Source organism: Haemaphysalis longicornis, unplaced genomic scaffold (genome assembly GCF_048455015.1).
Source record: "Haemaphysalis longicornis isolate Haplotype H1 unplaced genomic scaffold, Haemaphysalis longicornis Haplotype H1 scaffold_147, whole genome shotgun sequence".
NCBI classification, from domain to species: domain Eukaryota; kingdom Metazoa; phylum Arthropoda; class Arachnida; order Ixodida; family Ixodidae; genus Haemaphysalis; species Haemaphysalis longicornis.
This window is the reverse complement of record NW_027526253.1, coordinates 373,428-390,988: the sequence shown is the minus strand read 5'-3', so window position 1 is coordinate 390,988 and position 17,561 is coordinate 373,428. Positions and strand designations below refer to the sequence as shown.

The 17,561-nt window shown below is 48.1% G+C and overlaps 1 protein-coding gene across 1 annotated transcript in view; it reads left to right on the top strand.

Moving 5' to 3' along the window:
• The window catches only part of LOC144165686 (guanylate cyclase 32E-like), a 53,109-nt gene extending 35,581 nt beyond the window's left edge, over positions 1-17,528 (top strand). The window contains exons 13-16 of the mRNA XM_077695494.1: positions 1,530-1,653; positions 10,132-10,375; positions 11,251-11,349; positions 16,596-17,528. Coding sequence (XP_077551620.1) covers positions 1,530-1,653; positions 10,132-10,375; positions 11,251-11,349; positions 16,596-16,654 — 526 coding nt within the window. The 3' untranslated portion in view covers positions 16,655-17,528. The remainder of the gene's footprint in view (positions 1-1,529; positions 1,654-10,131; positions 10,376-11,250; positions 11,350-16,595) is intronic.
• The last annotated feature ends 33 nt before the right edge of the window (positions 17,529-17,561 follow it).

The window sequence follows — 17,561 nt, the reverse complement described above, 5'->3', positions numbered from 1 at the left end:
ATAGTCGGTGAAAAAAAAAAGTCTAACGCCCCTTTCTTGAAGATTGTTTTAAACGCGAAGCTTTCTCCGGTGCAAACGAAAAGTCCACAATCCAATCATCCAAGGTCCAAATCTACGACAACGCTTAGCTAACCGTATGTGATGTTTCGATTTTGTATCTATCAGTTCGTGGCTGGGTCTTCTGAGCGTGCTTATTCGGTTACGCTAGCGTTGCCGTTGATCTGGACTTTGGCTGATTAGATTGTAGACTTTGCGTTTGTACCGGAGAAAGCTTCGCGTTTCAATCATCATAATCATCGTCATGTGCCCTTCGTGGAAACGTACTCTGTAAAGTTGGCTTTTCTGCAGTGCGTTCTGACGCAACTACATCGCCATCATTGAGGCGTAGGGAGCTTCGCTTTAAAAGTGCCCTAAGTGCACTTGGACTGCCAATGCTCTCGTTTCGTTAACAAAATTTCCGAACGAAAAGAACGAATTCTTGGTTTGAAACATGGTTTCCGAGGTTAAAAATGTGCCTCGATATATGTCGACGTGATGACTCTCAAACAACGATACAACTTTCAATTTTTAAAGCGAAACTTTCTATGCGCCACTGATAGCGTCGTTCGTCCGAGTAGAAGGCAATACAGTAAAGCCAACTTTAAACGCACTGCAGGAAAGCGGTTATGATCACAATATACACTGCAGGAAAGCCACCTTTAAAGGAGCCATGAAGAGAAAATACAACTTCGTTTAATTTGAAAGAACTAGGATTCAGTATCTCACTCAGCTCCATTACAGCCACAAAAGATGTTTTTTTAACGAAAAAAAAGCAAGAAGTATTTAAAAACTTTCAAATTTCGCGCCACAGTGACGTGTTATGAGCAAGAATGACGTCACACGGGCAAACAATAAAACGTAATTTTCAGTGCGTTAACTGCACGTTAGCATTCAAGTGATGCGGTCAAATGGAACTAGAGGCCCCATTAGAGACATCCAGTCATGTGTCGTCGCGACAGGTCAGTTAGGCGGCCGCCAATTGCACAAACAAGGTTCCGTGACGTCATAGAAAGTTGCGGGAAATTGGCTAGGGCGTCGCGACTGCTTCACACGTTTTCTTCAATATCTCCGTTATTTGTTCGAAGATTGCGATGATATTGGTATCATTGTTATCGGGACTAAGCCGTCTTTTTAATAAACCCAACTTGTATTTTGTCTTCATGGCTCCTTTAAGCGCGCTGCAAGAAAGCGATGATGGCGATGGAACACACTGCAGGAAAGCTATCTTTAACCACACTACAGGAAAGTGATGACGATGATGCAATTCATTCTCTAAACATGGTTGGACTTTGGTTTTGGACTTCGGTGGTGTAGGGTTTGACGTTGGCTTTTTGGATTTTGGATTTGGATTGTGGATTTTCGGCTTTGGGAAGGTGGATTTTGGACTTTGACTCTGGTTGCGTGGGAGGAAGTTTCGCGTTTTAATCATGTTTCTCCTGAGAAAGGGGCTTTGATTTTTTTTCTGCTTGACTGATCGGACGCCATGGCAGGACCGTGGCGGACCAGCTGAAGCGTGGCAGGAGGGTGGAGGCGGAGAGCTTCGACTCCGTCACCATCTACTTCAGCGACATCGTGGGCTTCACCCGCCTGTCGGCTCAGAGCACTGCCATGGAGGTTAGTGGTTGGCGTAGTCAGTGCTATACGAGGGTACAGCTTCAAAACTAGAGTTGCCACCTGCCCGGTTTTGGACCGGCCCGCCCGGTTTTTAAGTGCGAATGCACTTTATAAGCGACCCTGAATTCCGTTTACCGCCGTCCGTCCACATAGCAACAGCTGCGGGTGCGCGCGCTCCTCGTCTCCCTTGGCAACGGGGGGAGATGGGCGCGCGCTGCCTGGCCGCTGACATGGCACATACCCACGTGGGGGATTGGCCAGGAATCGGGCGTGAGAAGGGCTAATGCACCCGCTTAAAGGAGTACTGACACGAAATCTCAAAGCTGAGATCCGCTCTAGCAATCAAGTACAACGACAACACAAATAGGAGTCTGTGAATAAATGCATCTTTCTTTCTTTGTAGTTGTGTGTGTGTGTGTGTGTGTGTGATCTCTCTTTCGCGAACATTACCGAACCGCGCAAATTCAACTCGTGCATTCGCACTTTCACATTCTTCCCCTCGGGGAAATGCGGGGAAATTTTTTTAAACAGCGGGCCGGTTGCCGGTCCGTACTAAAAACCGGCCGTCATTGGCCGGTTTTTTGGCCCTCGTGCCGTGATTATGTCCATTTTGGCGTTCTATAAGCGTCAATTCAACAACTAAGAGGATAAATATGTGTCGACAAGCTACGCGAAGACACGCGAGCAGAGAAAATACGCGGGCGAGCACGCTGCCTGAGATGGAGGGGGACGTAAGGGAGGAACAAAACAACGAAATGCTGCCGCCGCGGTTACTTTTCAGTAAAGCACATACAGTGCGACAGCCAAGCTCTCAATCAATTTCAGTAGAAAGGTTATGTTCATTCCTCTCTAGGAAAGCGCTACAATAAATATGTTACTGCATGTCAAAAACATGGAGTCGTTTTTTCAACACAAATTAACATTTTTTGTACCACGCCCCCCCCCCCCTCCCCCCGAAGGGCCGGTTTTTTTTTTCTGGGGAAGGTGGCAACCCTATTCAAAACGGCAACGGAAGTTTCCGCTGTGCCTCATCAGCGCAGCCGGATGTTACTCCGTGCAGCGCAAGTAGTGCGTTATTGGGAGTATTTTGAACATGGCACGAGCCGTTTCCGTGATTTTCTGGACTTAATACGCTTACAAACTACTGCAGCAACGACAAACATGTATACGTGAGAAAAGGCAGACGATATCACGCATTCATAGCAGTGCCCTTTCAAAACGCGCGCGCCCGTTGACATCCGGGTCCGTCGCTTAGGCGGAGTGATACCGTACTAGTGCTATTGCCGTTCATAACTTGTTCCCGAGTATAGTCACGTTTTAACGCTGACAGATTTGATTGAGGAGGCCCGCGGGAATATATTTCAGAAACGTCCGTGAGGCAATTGTCAGATGAATGTGTAAGCATGCAGCTCTGCTGTATACACCGAGCGCCTTCAAAGTCGTCTTTACTGATACACTCCAGTGCATTGCTGGCAGGTCATCCTTATGGTGGGTACGAGAACTCCTACACGAGAGTATAACGGTCCTAGGGTGTTTAAGAAGTACTTTTATAAGACCCCAGGTTTCTTACAAAGCGCTGTACATCGATCTCCTTTATAGTCGTTTTCACTGCTCTACGCACAGGCATCACTGGAAAGACGTCTTTTAGAGCAATATAAACAGTCCGATATCTAAGCATAAAATCCAAATGTGGTTATATTGATAGCACTTTCTTAAGCGGCGAGAGTGTGACACACAAATCGTTACAGACAGACAGACGTATTTCCTCGTTGAGCCCACGCGGAAACGCTTATTAACTTTACAGTTGTGGTTTGCGACTGCACGTCGTGCTTCGGCATCTCTATGGGAAGCCTAGGAAACGGGATCAACGATTTTGATGTGTCCGAATGACCCCCGGGGAAAAGATTTGCAGGCACAGCGCAAGCTAACCGGCCACAATTTTCTGGACACCAGTCTTCCCCTGATAACTTTCCGCGTTGGTGCCGAATGACACCAGAAGGCTTTTAAAGGGACCACGAAGACAAAATACAGCGTTGTTCAATTTGAAAGAACTGCACTTTCGCAGCTTCAACTTTATTACAGCCACAAAAGACATTTTTTAACCGAAAAAAAACGCAAGTAGTGTTTAAAAACTTACAAATTTCGCGCCATAGTGACGTAATGTGAGCGGGAGTGACGTGTTATGGGCCGGCACTAAAATTCTTTATCAGTAACTGCACGTCAGCATTCAGGTGATTCGATCAGACGAAATTAGAGGCCCCGCTACACTCGCCCAGTCCTGTTTCTTGGCGGTGGTTTAGGTCGGTGTCAGGTTTAGGTTTAGGTCAGAACAAACAAGGTTCTGTGACGTCACAGAGGAACAGGCGGAAAGTGGGTGGGAAGTCGTTACTGCTTGATGTCTTTTCTCTACTATTTCGATTATTTCTTCGAAGTTCGCGAAAAAAATTAGTATTGCAGGGACAAAACAGACATTTTAAGAGAGGACATTGCTCTTAAAACAGTTCCTTTCAGTTGTTAAGTAAACTCTTTGAAACTTGCCAGTTTTGGTGATTTTTCCCCCTGATTATCATCTGTGGCATTATTTTTTGAATCAGTCGATTAGTTCCCGAGACAACAGATAATTAGCCTTTTTTGGAGGAACACTAGACAAAACAGTGTTGGTAATAAAATTGTAATCTTTATATTTTCTAATACTGTGAACCCTCGTTAGTGCAATAAGAGAATCGGTTGTTTGATGCACCGCTTGGACCTAATTTTACAGCTCATTAAGCTTCGGTGGCACCAATGGCAAGGAACAATTTTGATAGCCCATTTCAAACGCCAAAATTTAATGAGTTGTAAATTTAGGTACAAGCGGTGCATCAAACATGCGATTCTCTTATTGCATTCACCAGGGTTCATAGTACTGGAAAATATAAGATTACAGTTTTATTACCAACACTGTTTCATCTATTGCTCCTCCAAAAATGACTAATTATGTCTTGTTATCTTGGCAACTAATTGACTGACTCAAAAAATAATGGAATATTTGTAATCAACGGGAAAAAAACACCAAGACTGGCAATTTCTACAGATTTTACGTGAAAATTAAAAGAAATTGTTCTAATTAAGAGCCATGTCTTGATGGACTGAGCTTACATTTTGTCTTCATGGCCTCTCCATACAAAATGTTTCGCACCCACTTCTGCATTTTGCCGCATATAGCGCGTGCGCTATGGCAGAACTCTAACTCGGTAAATCAATGTGCTTGGGCGTGTCGTTCCGTGTAAAAATGCTTTGCGACAAAGCCAACTTTAAGACAAAGCTGCAGCAATGTCCTCAGATGCAGATGATTCAGAAACGTCTGCCCACACCGCCTCCTTAAAGGGGCCCTGAAAGGCATTTTGATCACACTAAATGAAGTAGCGCAATCGTTAGATTGGGTCGTCAAGGTCATCTGGGCCAAGTATTACTCTTTTACGCGCAGCGGAAAGCTCACACTTTTGTTGCAAAGTTTGTCGCTTTTTTCTCACCCTTTCCTTCGTGTTTTTGGACGCCGCCATCTTCACATGTCTACATCATCGATTCCCAGATGTTCGTCATGAGCTAGACATCCTGCTATTGGGCGGCTTTTTCACGCACTTCCGGCAAAGAGATGAGTCGTCTGCTCAGCGCCGACTCGCCGGCTGATCTGCCAGGGGAGTGTCGGAGTGCTTGGACATTTTACGACAAACGAAACAAGTGTAAACAAACGCTTAACCGTTCGTATTGAATGCAACACGGCCATAACACGACATGGATATTCTCTTACCGGAGTACGTTCCACAAAGAAAGCGTTGAAGCCCCGTGGCACTTCTTTCGTGCAATCGCAGAGAACGCCCTGAGCCGAATGCCCGGGTTTGACGGATACATTTTTTTCCACTTCAAAACAATCCAGAGATGCGTTTCGAACGAACACAATGTCACAACATGCGTTGCAAGTCTGAACCGCGATTGACAGACGATGGGTTGCCTCCTCCTGCCCGTCGTAAATTCGGCACTCACCTCGCGCGCGGTTTGCCTGGACGAACAGCAAGTCACTCAACTCTGGCGCGCAAGCCGAGATGGCTTTTAGCCACGCACACTGCACATACCCCATTCGAGGTTGAGTCGTACGTCGCTCGAGAAAGATAATCCAGACCATGGGAAGCACTATCCACCCGCAGAAGCGCGACGTCGCATTTCATCGCGAAACAAAGGCGTCCACAACACACACACCATCGCCTCCTGTAATGCCAAACGCATCTCACACTTCCTAATGAGAGTGAGTGGTACGCCTGCAGTGCCCACATGTCGCGAGGTGGGGCCCCGAGCTGAACCGGGATCACGCAACCGTAACTGACTTCTGGGGCGGTTTGTGCCTTGTTGCCAAGGCAACCGATGTTTGAGATCGTCAAAGAAAGGCGCTCGCTCCAGCGCTAGAAGCGCAGAGCCGCGCCGGAGCATGTTTTGCCAACGTTGCCGCTCTCCACCACGCGTCGCCCCAAGCTGAACTGGTCACATGATTGAAGCGTTTTGTGCACGGGTTCTGTATAGGTTTAAAATGTCCTTTTCACATGGCGCCGGCAGGAATTACCACCACCGCAAAATAAGACCCGGCACCAGCGGGGCCACATCTGATACGGCGCTTTTTGGATAAACAGTGCGCGGTGCATGAAAGGGACCGAGCGCAAGATCCTCCCCAGCGGCTGCGAGTTCGCCGCCGATTAAAAGTCACGTGCTGCACTGCAGCAACGCACACCGCGAAAGGGCAAGGCCAGGCCACCGCACACATGCGGCCAGATTTTTCGTTCGCTTATCCATCCTTGAGCGGAGTGCGGAATTCATGGTGTCAACAAAACTTGCCCGTAGCAGACGGCAGTCGGAGGAGCGTAATGCGGAAGTACGTCACCGCTGACTAGCGCAGCATCATGGGAGGGAGTGCTCGCGCGCCGTCAACAGTTGAAAAGAGGAGGAAACGCGGCGCGACGATAATGCGCGGTTTTTTGATTTACGATTTCTCAGCTAATACTCATCGCTTTAACAAAATTCTTGCGGGAGGAGATTGCTAATACATTGTTTTATTTGGTTACATGTACATCCATGCATCGGCAGAAGGTATTTCAGGACCCCTTTAAGCCAGAAATAGCACTTGTGGCTTCCACAAGTGCAATTTCGGTGCGCCAAAGTGCGCAGTTCACGTCATAAACCGGCGTAACACTTCTATACTCGGTGACAACTTAAGAACGGCACCGGAAGTTGCCGCTGTGCCTTATCACCGTAGCCGGATGTTTCTCCGTGCGGTGCAAGTAGGGCGTTATTGGGAATATTTTGAACATGGCGTGAGCCGTTCCCGTGATTTTTTGAACTTAAAATGCTTATAAACGACTCCAGTGACGACAAACTGCGTGAGATACGGCAGACGATATCGCGCATTCATAGCAAACCCCTTTTCTAAACGCGCGCGCACTGACGTCACGGGTCCGGCCCTTTGGCGGAGTGATACACTACATGAGGTGGTCGTGGTGCCGTTCTTGAGTTGTAACCGAGTGTAGCATCGCTTGCTGCTCCCAGCCGGCACAAAGTGAGGTGTTGCGTCACCAGTGCAAATAATTTCAAAATGACCGGAAATCTGTAATTACCGACAAAACATGTTTTCTTGCTGCATGAGACAGCCTTCAGTGGCTCCCACAGAGAGTGAAAAGCGATATTTTGCTGCTTCATGGTTGGGCATGTCACAACGATGATCGGGAGAGAGAGTGAGGAATGTTCACGCTTGCTTTTCGCTTTTGGTTTACTGGTTTATGTGTTTTTTTACCACGCTACCTATGATGTGAGCGCCAGAATAACCTACCAGTCCTGAAGACCATTGCCATGCTCTGTAGGACGGGCTATCGTCGTCACCTCATCTTCATCTTCTCGGCTTCCCGAATCATCATCACCGCTTACTGATGAGTTCTTCCTGGGTCCTCGGCTCTCGGTGTAAACCGTTCCCTATCTCCAAAGCAGAATGTACCCCGAGAGGTACGAGTGTAATGAATGTGCCAAGGATTGGCGTGAAAGTCACGAGTCAGTGGCCAGTGCGTGCGCGAGTAAACGTTGCTTTATGCATGACACGAAAGAAGCAGAAGTTGGGGCACAAAAGCAAGTACGCGAGACGAAAGATATCAGCGTTAAAAAAAGGCACGAGGCTAACGGAAATGTCCGCAATAAAGAAAGCAAACGTCCTACGGGGTTTTGTCGCAGCCCCTCGAGGTGTTGAAGTCCCGATGCGTGCGGAGTCGACGAGGACGTCACGGCAAGGCTGGCTCGATGACCGGTTCTAGGCCCCGTCGTAACCAGGCGCGGGACGTCGGGCAGGCATCGTCGACCTTTCCGATGAGTCACGGCTTGAGGGCGTAGCAGCAGGTGTGAGCGGAGGGTTCCACCTCCATGTGAATCCGGACCCGCGCTCTCTCGCCCAGCGCATCGCCAGCTCCAGGAACGGCCAGCCCACGGGTTGTCGGGATCAGCGGCGGACGTCTCTCGGGAACAGCAGCGGTTGCGCTCCGGGTCTTCCCCGAAACGATCACAGGGCCGCGCTCTCAAGCCCAGCGCGTCACAGGCGTCCCCTGATCACCGGCCTGGTTCGATTTTTTTGCGCGCACTCGTTGCAGCTGCGCGCTCGGTCTCCTCTTCTTCCTCGTCCACTGGCACTAGATCACAACGAGAAAGAGTGTTGCTTCTGTGGGCAATTGGGCACGCTCCGGCACGTCATTGGAGAGTTCGATTTCACCGAGACCATCCGCCCACCCCTTACCCAACCCTCCACCACCCTTCCCACACCTCTTAACAAGCGATGCGATGGGAGACCTTGCTAACCAGCCCCGGACCACCCCCCCACCCCTTACCCAACCCTCCATCACCCTTCTCACACCCCTTAACGAGCGATGGGAGACCTTGCTAACCAGCCCCGGACCATCCCCCCCCCCACCCCTTACCCAACCCTCCACCACCCTTCCCACACCCCTTAACGAGCGATGGGAGACCTTGCTAACCAGCCCCGGACCATCCCCCCCCCCACCCCTTACCCAACCCTCCACCACCCTTCCCACACCCCTTAACGAGCGATGGGAGACCTTGCTAACCAGCCCCGCCTTGGAAGACCAGCTCGTCCTGATCTCCAGGGGCCAGCCAGCCGAAGAAGCATATGGGTCCCGTGAAGAGGGAACCACCCCATCCGGCACGTAGTCGCCGCAATTTTGTGTGGCTAAATAAAGTTGTTCTCTCTCTCTCTCTCTCTCTCTCTCTCTCTCTCTCTCTCTCTCTCTCTCCTTCGCGAGTCTCCGACTCTCTCAATATCTTGTTCATTTCATTAAAAAGTAGTTTAAACCTGTGCCCGTGTTGGCCGTTTCCTTTTTGTGAAGTGCGTGCGCTTTCGCGCCGTTTTTCGCCGCGAACCGATACCAACTTGCTGATTTTGTCGTCATTCTAAGAGACGTTTTCTGCTGCGCTTGATTTCCAAATGCACTTTCGGCCTGAAGGGGCAAAAATGTGCAGCAAACCACATCGAGATAGTTGGCGTATCATTAGGTCAATGGTTTTTAAAAATTCTTGAGCTAAGGTTGCTAAAGAGCCTGTCCTCTTTCGATTCCTGGTAGCCAATCGCAACGTTTTGTGATGCACTCCACGGGCGGTGGCTTTCTTCCCTAAATGACTGACGGCGCGACTTAGCAGGCAGTACAAGCGCTCGCACCGCAAGTTTTTCATACGAGTGGCAAGTGGTAGCAGCTAGTGTTGCAACTCCCTTCATGTGTGAACGTCGTTCTTTAAAAGGGCCGTAAAACAAAATACAACTTTGTTCAATTTGAAAGAACTACACTCTGGTAGCTCATTCAGCTCCATTCAAGCCGTGAAAGGTGTTATTTTAACCGAAAAGAAATGCAGAGAATAGTGAACAACTTTCAAATTTCGAGGCATCGTGACGTGGTACACGGGCAGGAGTGACCCTGTTATGGGTGACCTGTTATGCTCATCAGTGTGTAATTAACAGTATGCCACCCTTCAAGTGATATGGTAAAATGGAACTACGGGCCTCGCGGCAATTTCCCAGTCGTGTTTTGGTGGTGTCTTAGGCCAGCGGCCACCAATCGCACAATCAAGATTCTGTGACGTCAGAGAAATCGCCGAAAGTGGCTGTGGAGTTTCCACTGCTTGGTGCGTTTTACATTCATATCCCAATTATTAGTTTAAAGTTTGGGATAAAATTGGTAGAACTGTTATCGGGACAAAATAGTTTTTTTTAATAAACCAAACTTGTATTGTTTCTTGCACTGTGGCGCATGTTTCCCCATTCCCAGTGCAGTTGATTGGCCACCTGTCCCCCACCCCCCTGTCTTGCCGCACGCTTGCCCTCGTCCCTCATTTAGTCGCGCTGTTGATTACCACGTGCCCAGTTACCGCTAATGGTTGTGACGTCATCACTGTATGCGCCCCCTGCAGGTGGTGGAGCTTCTGAACGAGCTGTACACGTGCTTCGACGCGGTGATCGACCACTACGCCGTGTACAAGGTGGAGACCATCGGGGACGCCTACATGGTGGTCGGGGGCCTGGCGCGGCACCCGCGAGTGGTGCACGCCTCCCAGGTGGCGTCCATGGCGCTGCACCTGCTGCGCCGCGTGCGTCACTTCCGGATCCGGCACAGGCCGCAGGAGAGGCTCATGCTCCGCGTGGGCCTGCACTCGGGTAGGGCTATTCTTTGACGGCATTAATTCCCTTCCTGTTTGACAGCGACATAATTAAAATGCACGGAGGCCATCCTCGGGTGCCCTCAAAAAGCTGACTCAATTTTTTGTCAGTGCCTGTAAACCAGTAGCAGCAGAAAATGTATTTGACCAATAAACATCCGTATTGGTCTATTAGGCTGATACAAACAATAGCTGTTGGTCTATTACACTAATACCAATTGATCTATTGGACCAATACATGTGCCTCTATCAGACCAATAGATTTTGTATTGTTCCTATAGATACTCAAATAGAACCGATAGCCTGACCTATAGAACCAATACATTATTTCTATTAGACCAATACAAATTTCTGTTGGAATTTTCGCTAGGGCAACCTGGCAGTAACTTACCCAAAATTTGGCGTTATTGAAAATGGTCATATGACAGAACCAGTCACCATTGAATTACTTTAATTGCGTGAATTCTTGAGAAGTTCGTGAATTTCTGAGCTCGTCAATTAACTGAAGTCGGTTGGCTGATGACTCCATGTGGGCACGTGTCTGTTCTTGATATGATTAGGTGCGAAATTCAAATGCACACTTGCCGTGGAGCACATTTTCTGCCTCCATCCCTACTGCCAACATCGAGAAAGCCTCCACGCACTCTTAGGGAAAGAAGGTATGGGATTTATGCGCTGTCGAATATTAAATTCAATTTCCATGCTTGCGTGCAGGTTAGAAGATTATTGGCAGGCTTGAGAAAATTATTGGCAGGCAAGGCACAGTTAGCCATAACTTACAACTGCGTGCGGTGAGGGTAAGAATAGAACAGTGCTGAAGTACTATAACATTCGACACCAGTGTACGGGGACACGTATACTGTCTCCACGCAGGTCCTGTCTGCGCCGGTGTCGTCGGAAGCAAGATGCCTCGCTACTGCCTGTTTGGTGACACCGTCAACACGGCATCTCGGATGGAGTCAACAGGAACACGTAAGAAGCAGCAGAATCGCACGAGAAAAGGGATGTAATCACTGACATGCTCACTGGAGTAAGAACACAGAGAATGGTGTGAGCTGTAGCTATTTAGCAAGTAAAAAGACGGTATGCAAAAAGCATATTCTAGATAAAATGAAGTTTCGATACCACGGCGCGGAAATGGCAGCGCAGCTACGCTGGACGTGATATGTTACAACTGACATATAACTGCGATTTTGGAACCGACAGTAAGCTGCGGCTTCGCGGCCTTGCTATGTATTTTACATCTGACATTGAATTGCGTACCCGTGCGCCACCACTGGTTTGCACGTGAGCACAGCAAAACTTCACGCGCCGCTGGCCGGGGCAGCACGGTAATGCAGTTTCTCAGTGGTGTACACACCATCAATTTGTTCTTGCACATTTGTCAACGTTTTTTTTTTTTTTTCATAACTGCGAACACTTGTGCTGTTTAAGCTTTCAGCTCCGCCTTCGAGCGTTACCAGAAAAAATACAAAGAAAAACTACCAAGCGCACGTGAGCGTTCCCCTTGTGAGGAGCGCCCGGCGTCGGCCAGGCTTGCGCGTCGGCTTGCGCGGCGTGAGGAGCTTGCAAGAAATACAAAAAAAAAAAACGGAGCGCACGTGAGCGTGCGTGTGCTCGTGAGGATGTGCCCGGCGTCGGCCATGGCTCGACCTTCGAGAACACTGTTCAGCGTTCGTGGCGTGATCTGTCGCGTGCTGTTCTCATCACCAGTCCACGTGCGTTCGCGCCTGAAGTGGGGAGCACAGACGCCGAGTTCGCGCAGCCGGTCGCCGCTGGTTCTAGCACGTGCTAACGCGGTTCACTATGGGAGATGTAAAAGGCTGCGGGTAAAGCAGTCCGGGCTTGCCAGTTGCGGAGAACTTTGAGGGGAGAGGGGCCGCCAGTTCTGCTAGCTGTTTCTCCATCCTTGTACCACTAGTGCAAGCTGTATTATTTTTAAATGCAGAGCATTTCTTAGCCTCGCCTCTTCCTGCGTCGGATGGCGTCCACAGCTCCGCGTCCGCAGCAGGTGCGCCTCTCCTCCTTCCCTCCTCTCTCTCAACAGCAGCTGGCGCGCGCATGCGTCGTAGTCAGCCCGTTCCCTCCGTCGCGGTCTCGCCGTAACAGGTGCGTGATAGCAGCGCTAGGGTGGCTAGAATGGGAAGGTGTGATGACCGCGGCGCCTTTCCCGCGGAGCGGGTGTTCCCCCGGCGCGTGCCTGCCGCTAGGGCAAAACGTGGCGCTGTCGTCAGGGACGCCGTCAGCGTTTCCGCGGGGGAAAGCCAGTCCAGCGGCCAGCCTCTCTGTCAGCGCCTGGGCGCGGCTACTCGCGGTGTGTTTTGCTGCAGATTATTTCATGTTGCGTGTGTGACTGCACTGCTGTGCGGTGGCGAAGATGCCATCTACTTCAAATAAAAAAAATCTCGGAGATGGTGTTGCGTGCCAGGGTGCGATCTTATTCCGAAAAAGGGTCTCTCTTCCGTGCGCCGGTCGTCAAGACCTCTTTTTGAGGTGGTAACGTGCTATTCCAAGGGCTGACAAGATGCTTCAGGACAATTGGGTTTGCGCAAAGCGCTTTAACGCGATATGAGTAGTTCTAGCACGTCATACAGTTAAAACCCTATCTAACGCAGTCACCGAAAGCCGCGAATTATCACGTTAAATCGAAAACTTCGTAAAATGAGGAGTGGGACTGTCATTTTACAAGCAGTTGATGCCATTAATTCCATGTCTAGGCAGTCGCATCCCAGCAGCTACCATGACATCGTAACTGTGGCGGCCACGGCGCTCGCCTGACGATAATTAGGCGATACACTAAAAGTACGCAGTGAAAATAATGAGCCAGCTAGCTAAGGCTTGCCTTGAAGTCATCGCACCACATGCAAAATGTTTTTTTCTAGCTGGAATATTGAACCAGAAATTTTTCTCGCTAGAAATATTCTAGCTAGTTCATTTATAGCTGGATTGACATTTACTTCCAGCTAGCATTTGTCAGTCCAGCTAGAAGAAAAAAAAACCCCGCAAGCTGTAAATAATCGTCTCTAACTAGACTAAGAATTTTTCTAGTCAGAAGCTGTCGATTCCAGCTAGAATCTAATAATCTAGTCAGAAATGAAGCCGAAAATTATGATTTCTTGCTAGAAACGCTCTTTTCATTTATAATGGGGACGCGAAACACAGCGCTTTCTGTTGTGACACCTCCTGGCTGAGCGAAACGTTCTTGGCTCTCATATCCTTGAACCACGTATACAGGGCTTCCTCCAGCTTCTGGTGCAGGATCTACACCTCCTGGAGGTTATTTTTCTTCGAAGCAATTACAGAAGAAGTGGCATGGATGATGGCATCATTTCCCTAAAAAAATTGTGGAAAGGGTGCTGGCCAGGACGCCTTGCACTACGGGATTGTTGAGTAATTTATCACCTAAAGTTACGTGAAAACAAAACTATATGCCTCGTTTTTTTTTTCTGGCGTGAAGCTATAATATTCGTGGCGTTCTGTCGAAACACATTCGAAATTTCTCATTATTAGATCTGTCTGTAGCTCCAAATACTTTGGGAAATCGGGATTGGCGGGGAATCTATTTCGTTAGTTCGAGTTCATAAAAGAATTGAGCCGTATAAGCACCTGCGGGGGAATCAGAATTAGTTGTTAGATCGAGTTTTGTAGTATATATAGCATCGCTTATTGCGTGCTACAAACCTATCACTTTTATTTGCATTTTGATTATGAACGAACGAGATCAAAGGCAAAAAAACAGGCTTGCGTAACATGAAGGAAGCAGCAGAACTGAACTGCATTCTGCTTCACGCAATAACGTTTACTCCCCCAGGAACATGTTGCAGCTGTTTGTTTGGTTTTGGAACTACATTGAGAATGAAGTCACCCCAGGACGTTGCATTACAAAGTATGTCATAATTTTATGTTGATTTGGCAGGTGTAAACGAATTCAGTTAACTCCTTTCGTACGTATAACTACGCTCACCACCACCAGCAACAACAACAACAAAAAAAAAAGAGTGGCAAGAATAAATATGCCGCGTGATTCTCCTAGTATAGCGGTCACCTCGGTGAAAAAAAAAATATATTTCACATAAACCTTACAAAAAGCCCTGTACCATAGATAAGCTCCCGCTTAGCGACTTCAATGTCTGCTTGCTTTCAGGCAACGTAAAACTCGGCTGTGCTTAGCCGTTTCGCAAACCCCATGTTAGCGGTAGCGCAACACAAGCATTGCCTTGTTTGAAGAACTGTGGTATCAAGTTTTTGGAGCTCAGTAACGCGTCCCCGACGGGTCGTGGCAGAGACGCGCCTCACGGAGAATGGGGGAACGGCCGCGCGACCTGACGGTGATGATGATGATGATGATTAGTGGCTTTCCCTTTGAATCGGGGCGTCGGTTGTCAGCAACCGACTTGCCTGTTTTATTACGTTTACTTACCCTACTCCCAGCTAACCTATAGATTTGCTTCCGGCGCCCCTGACGACAGCGCCACCGCGCGGCATTCACGCAAGCTGGGGCCAGCTTTTTCTCGCCGGTCATCACACCTTCCCATTCTAGCCACCCTAGCAGCGCGGTGGGGCGTGGAAGGACGCGCGCTGCTTGCGCATGCGCGCTCTCCCCCCCGTACTGCTCTCCCTCTACTGCGCGCGCTGCAAATATAAAGCGGCTAGCGGTCGCTCGTGCTTCAGTCACTGCGTTGCTCCTTCCTTCCTTGGTTGACGCTCGCTCCACCCTAACGCGACTTTACTCTCCTCTCTCTACCCAAAACCAACACCAACGCAACTACGACCCAACTACCCACCCTAACGCGACTTTATGCGGCGTTAACGACCCCCAATGCTCTGCATTTACTCGTGTTCCCCTAGCGGGAAGGCGCGGGAATTTTTTTTTTTTTTTTCTTTTGTCGGTCGGACACCCTCTTCGCTCGCCTCATTTGTTTGGACGAGAGGTGCCCGGCACAGTGCAGATAAAAGCTCATGTGTCCGAACACCTGCCACCGCTACGGCGCGCGCACTCCTCCCGGGAGGAGTGTGGAGGAGTAAAAAAGCCCGTTCTGCATGGGGCGAATTTCGACTGCGAATTCGCAGCTGCGGCGCCGCTCGTGCACCAAAACGATCTATTCTCGTTGCCGTGGCGAATTTCCAAATGTTTGGAAGAGTCGAACTTCTCTTGTGAGCGCCGCTTAGCATTTGGCAATATGTCGCAGCAGTGAAAATAGGAAAATAAATCGTTTTGGCGCACGGGCGGCGCAGGCGAAATTCGCCCCATGTAGAACGGGCTTTACTTTTGCTGCGGTAGCACGCAAGCCCCGTTCGGGCGCTCCCTATCAAGAAGACGGGACAGGGCACACTCTCGCACTCTATTTCAGATGAGGAGGTGCAGATTCGGGATTCGGCAGAGCAAATTTTCTATCACACCATCGCAATCAGGGTTAACAGCTGCCAACAGCTGCGCTGTAAAAATAAGCGTGCAAGGCACCATTCTAACATCTAATTTACTCTGGGTGCTACGTTTGCTAACATTTTTCAACACCTTGACGACCAGTTACGATGACTCTGGTTGCAACTGTCTAACACAATAGTGATTTCAGTTGCTCATAGCAGGGGTATCAAGTACACGACCTGCAGATCTGGAGTTCCCTACATTTTATGCATTTTTTTTTCTGCAGTGCTCTCCAATCACGCTGGCACCACATCACAAAAAGGACACCCACAAAAGCTTTGTCTAGTAGGAAGATAGGCAAGTATCACTGCACTAATGTTAGTTGCAACCATTACCGAAGCCTGAAAGGAACTTTACATTTTTTTGCGTGTCAGCAACAACTGAAAGAGCCTTGCTGTAAAGAAATTTTGTACCAAACATTATGCTTGCATTATGGCGGATACAGTTGCGATGTTTAATTGCCGCTGCTGTACATCACAACTTTACGTTAATCAGGCAGAGTTAAAATGACAGCAAGCATTTCCCACATGCTTTAGAGAAACTGCTGGTAAAACAAAATATATAAAATATAAAATCAGCACATGTGCAAAAAGGCCATTAACTGCGAAAGTAAAATTAGAATTCAATAAGTACACTTCAAACACGAGAAAAACCAAAGAATATTTTACTTCAAAAAGTGCAATATCTTGCAGGTAGGTAGTTTATTGGTGATGTGACTGACTGCTTGTTTGTACCTGTAATTCTGCCTTAACAGTGGAAAGCATTCAAATGGTAATGACTGTCTAAGCTGTAGCTTATAAGCCACTTAACTGCACTCAGCAATGCTACAGATCTGTGAGACAGGATAGTTGAGCAGACACCAATTTATTTGAGAGCAGGCCTCAGGTACATGTGGGTGTACAAACATATTCAAAGTTAAATAACACCGAAAGACAGACTAATATATACACAGGTAAACAATCCTATGTGGAGTAATAAAATAAAAATCAAAGAACACAAGACCACTTGCACTTCGCTGTACAGATACTAGGACACTGCACCTCTGTGAAATTAAAACTCGCGGGCATTGCACAAAGCCTCCACAAAAATTGTTCCATGGTCAGTTAGAAAAACACAGTAAAGAGAAGAGTTGGTTCTCAAAATACAAAAGGCACGAAGTCAGGTAAATTCCAATACATTAGCATGTATAGCTTACATGTATGCCACACGTGGAGGCAACACCCCTCTGATAAACTTGAACAAAGCATGTACATTACACAAATATCTATTATTTGAGGACTGCTAAGCATATACTACAGACCAGTACTTTGTTGATGAATTTAATTTCTCTCAAGTGACCCTTTTAATGTTATAGCAGTTGAAAAACTAGCATGTGGCATAGATACAGTAATGACGCCAAAACTACATACATATCAGTTGATGACACAGCCTGCCGATGGAACATTTTTGAACTCAAGTGAGCACGAACATATCATGCAAGCCACTGTCCTTAGAACAGGGAGTTCAGTTCAGCAAAAAACACACTCCCGGGATATCTGTGTCAAAATTTCAGTGTAAATGTAACATTAAAGAAGCCATGAAGACAAAATGCAAGTTTGGTTTATTTGAAAAAGTGCCTCATTACAATAACCCTGATACCACTTTAGGCGCAAGCTTCACTCAAATAAGCTATTAATAAGCAAAACAGAAAAGACATGCAACACCCTAGCTACTTTTTCGCACTGTATGATGCATTATGAGCAGCTTGTTCCGATTGGCT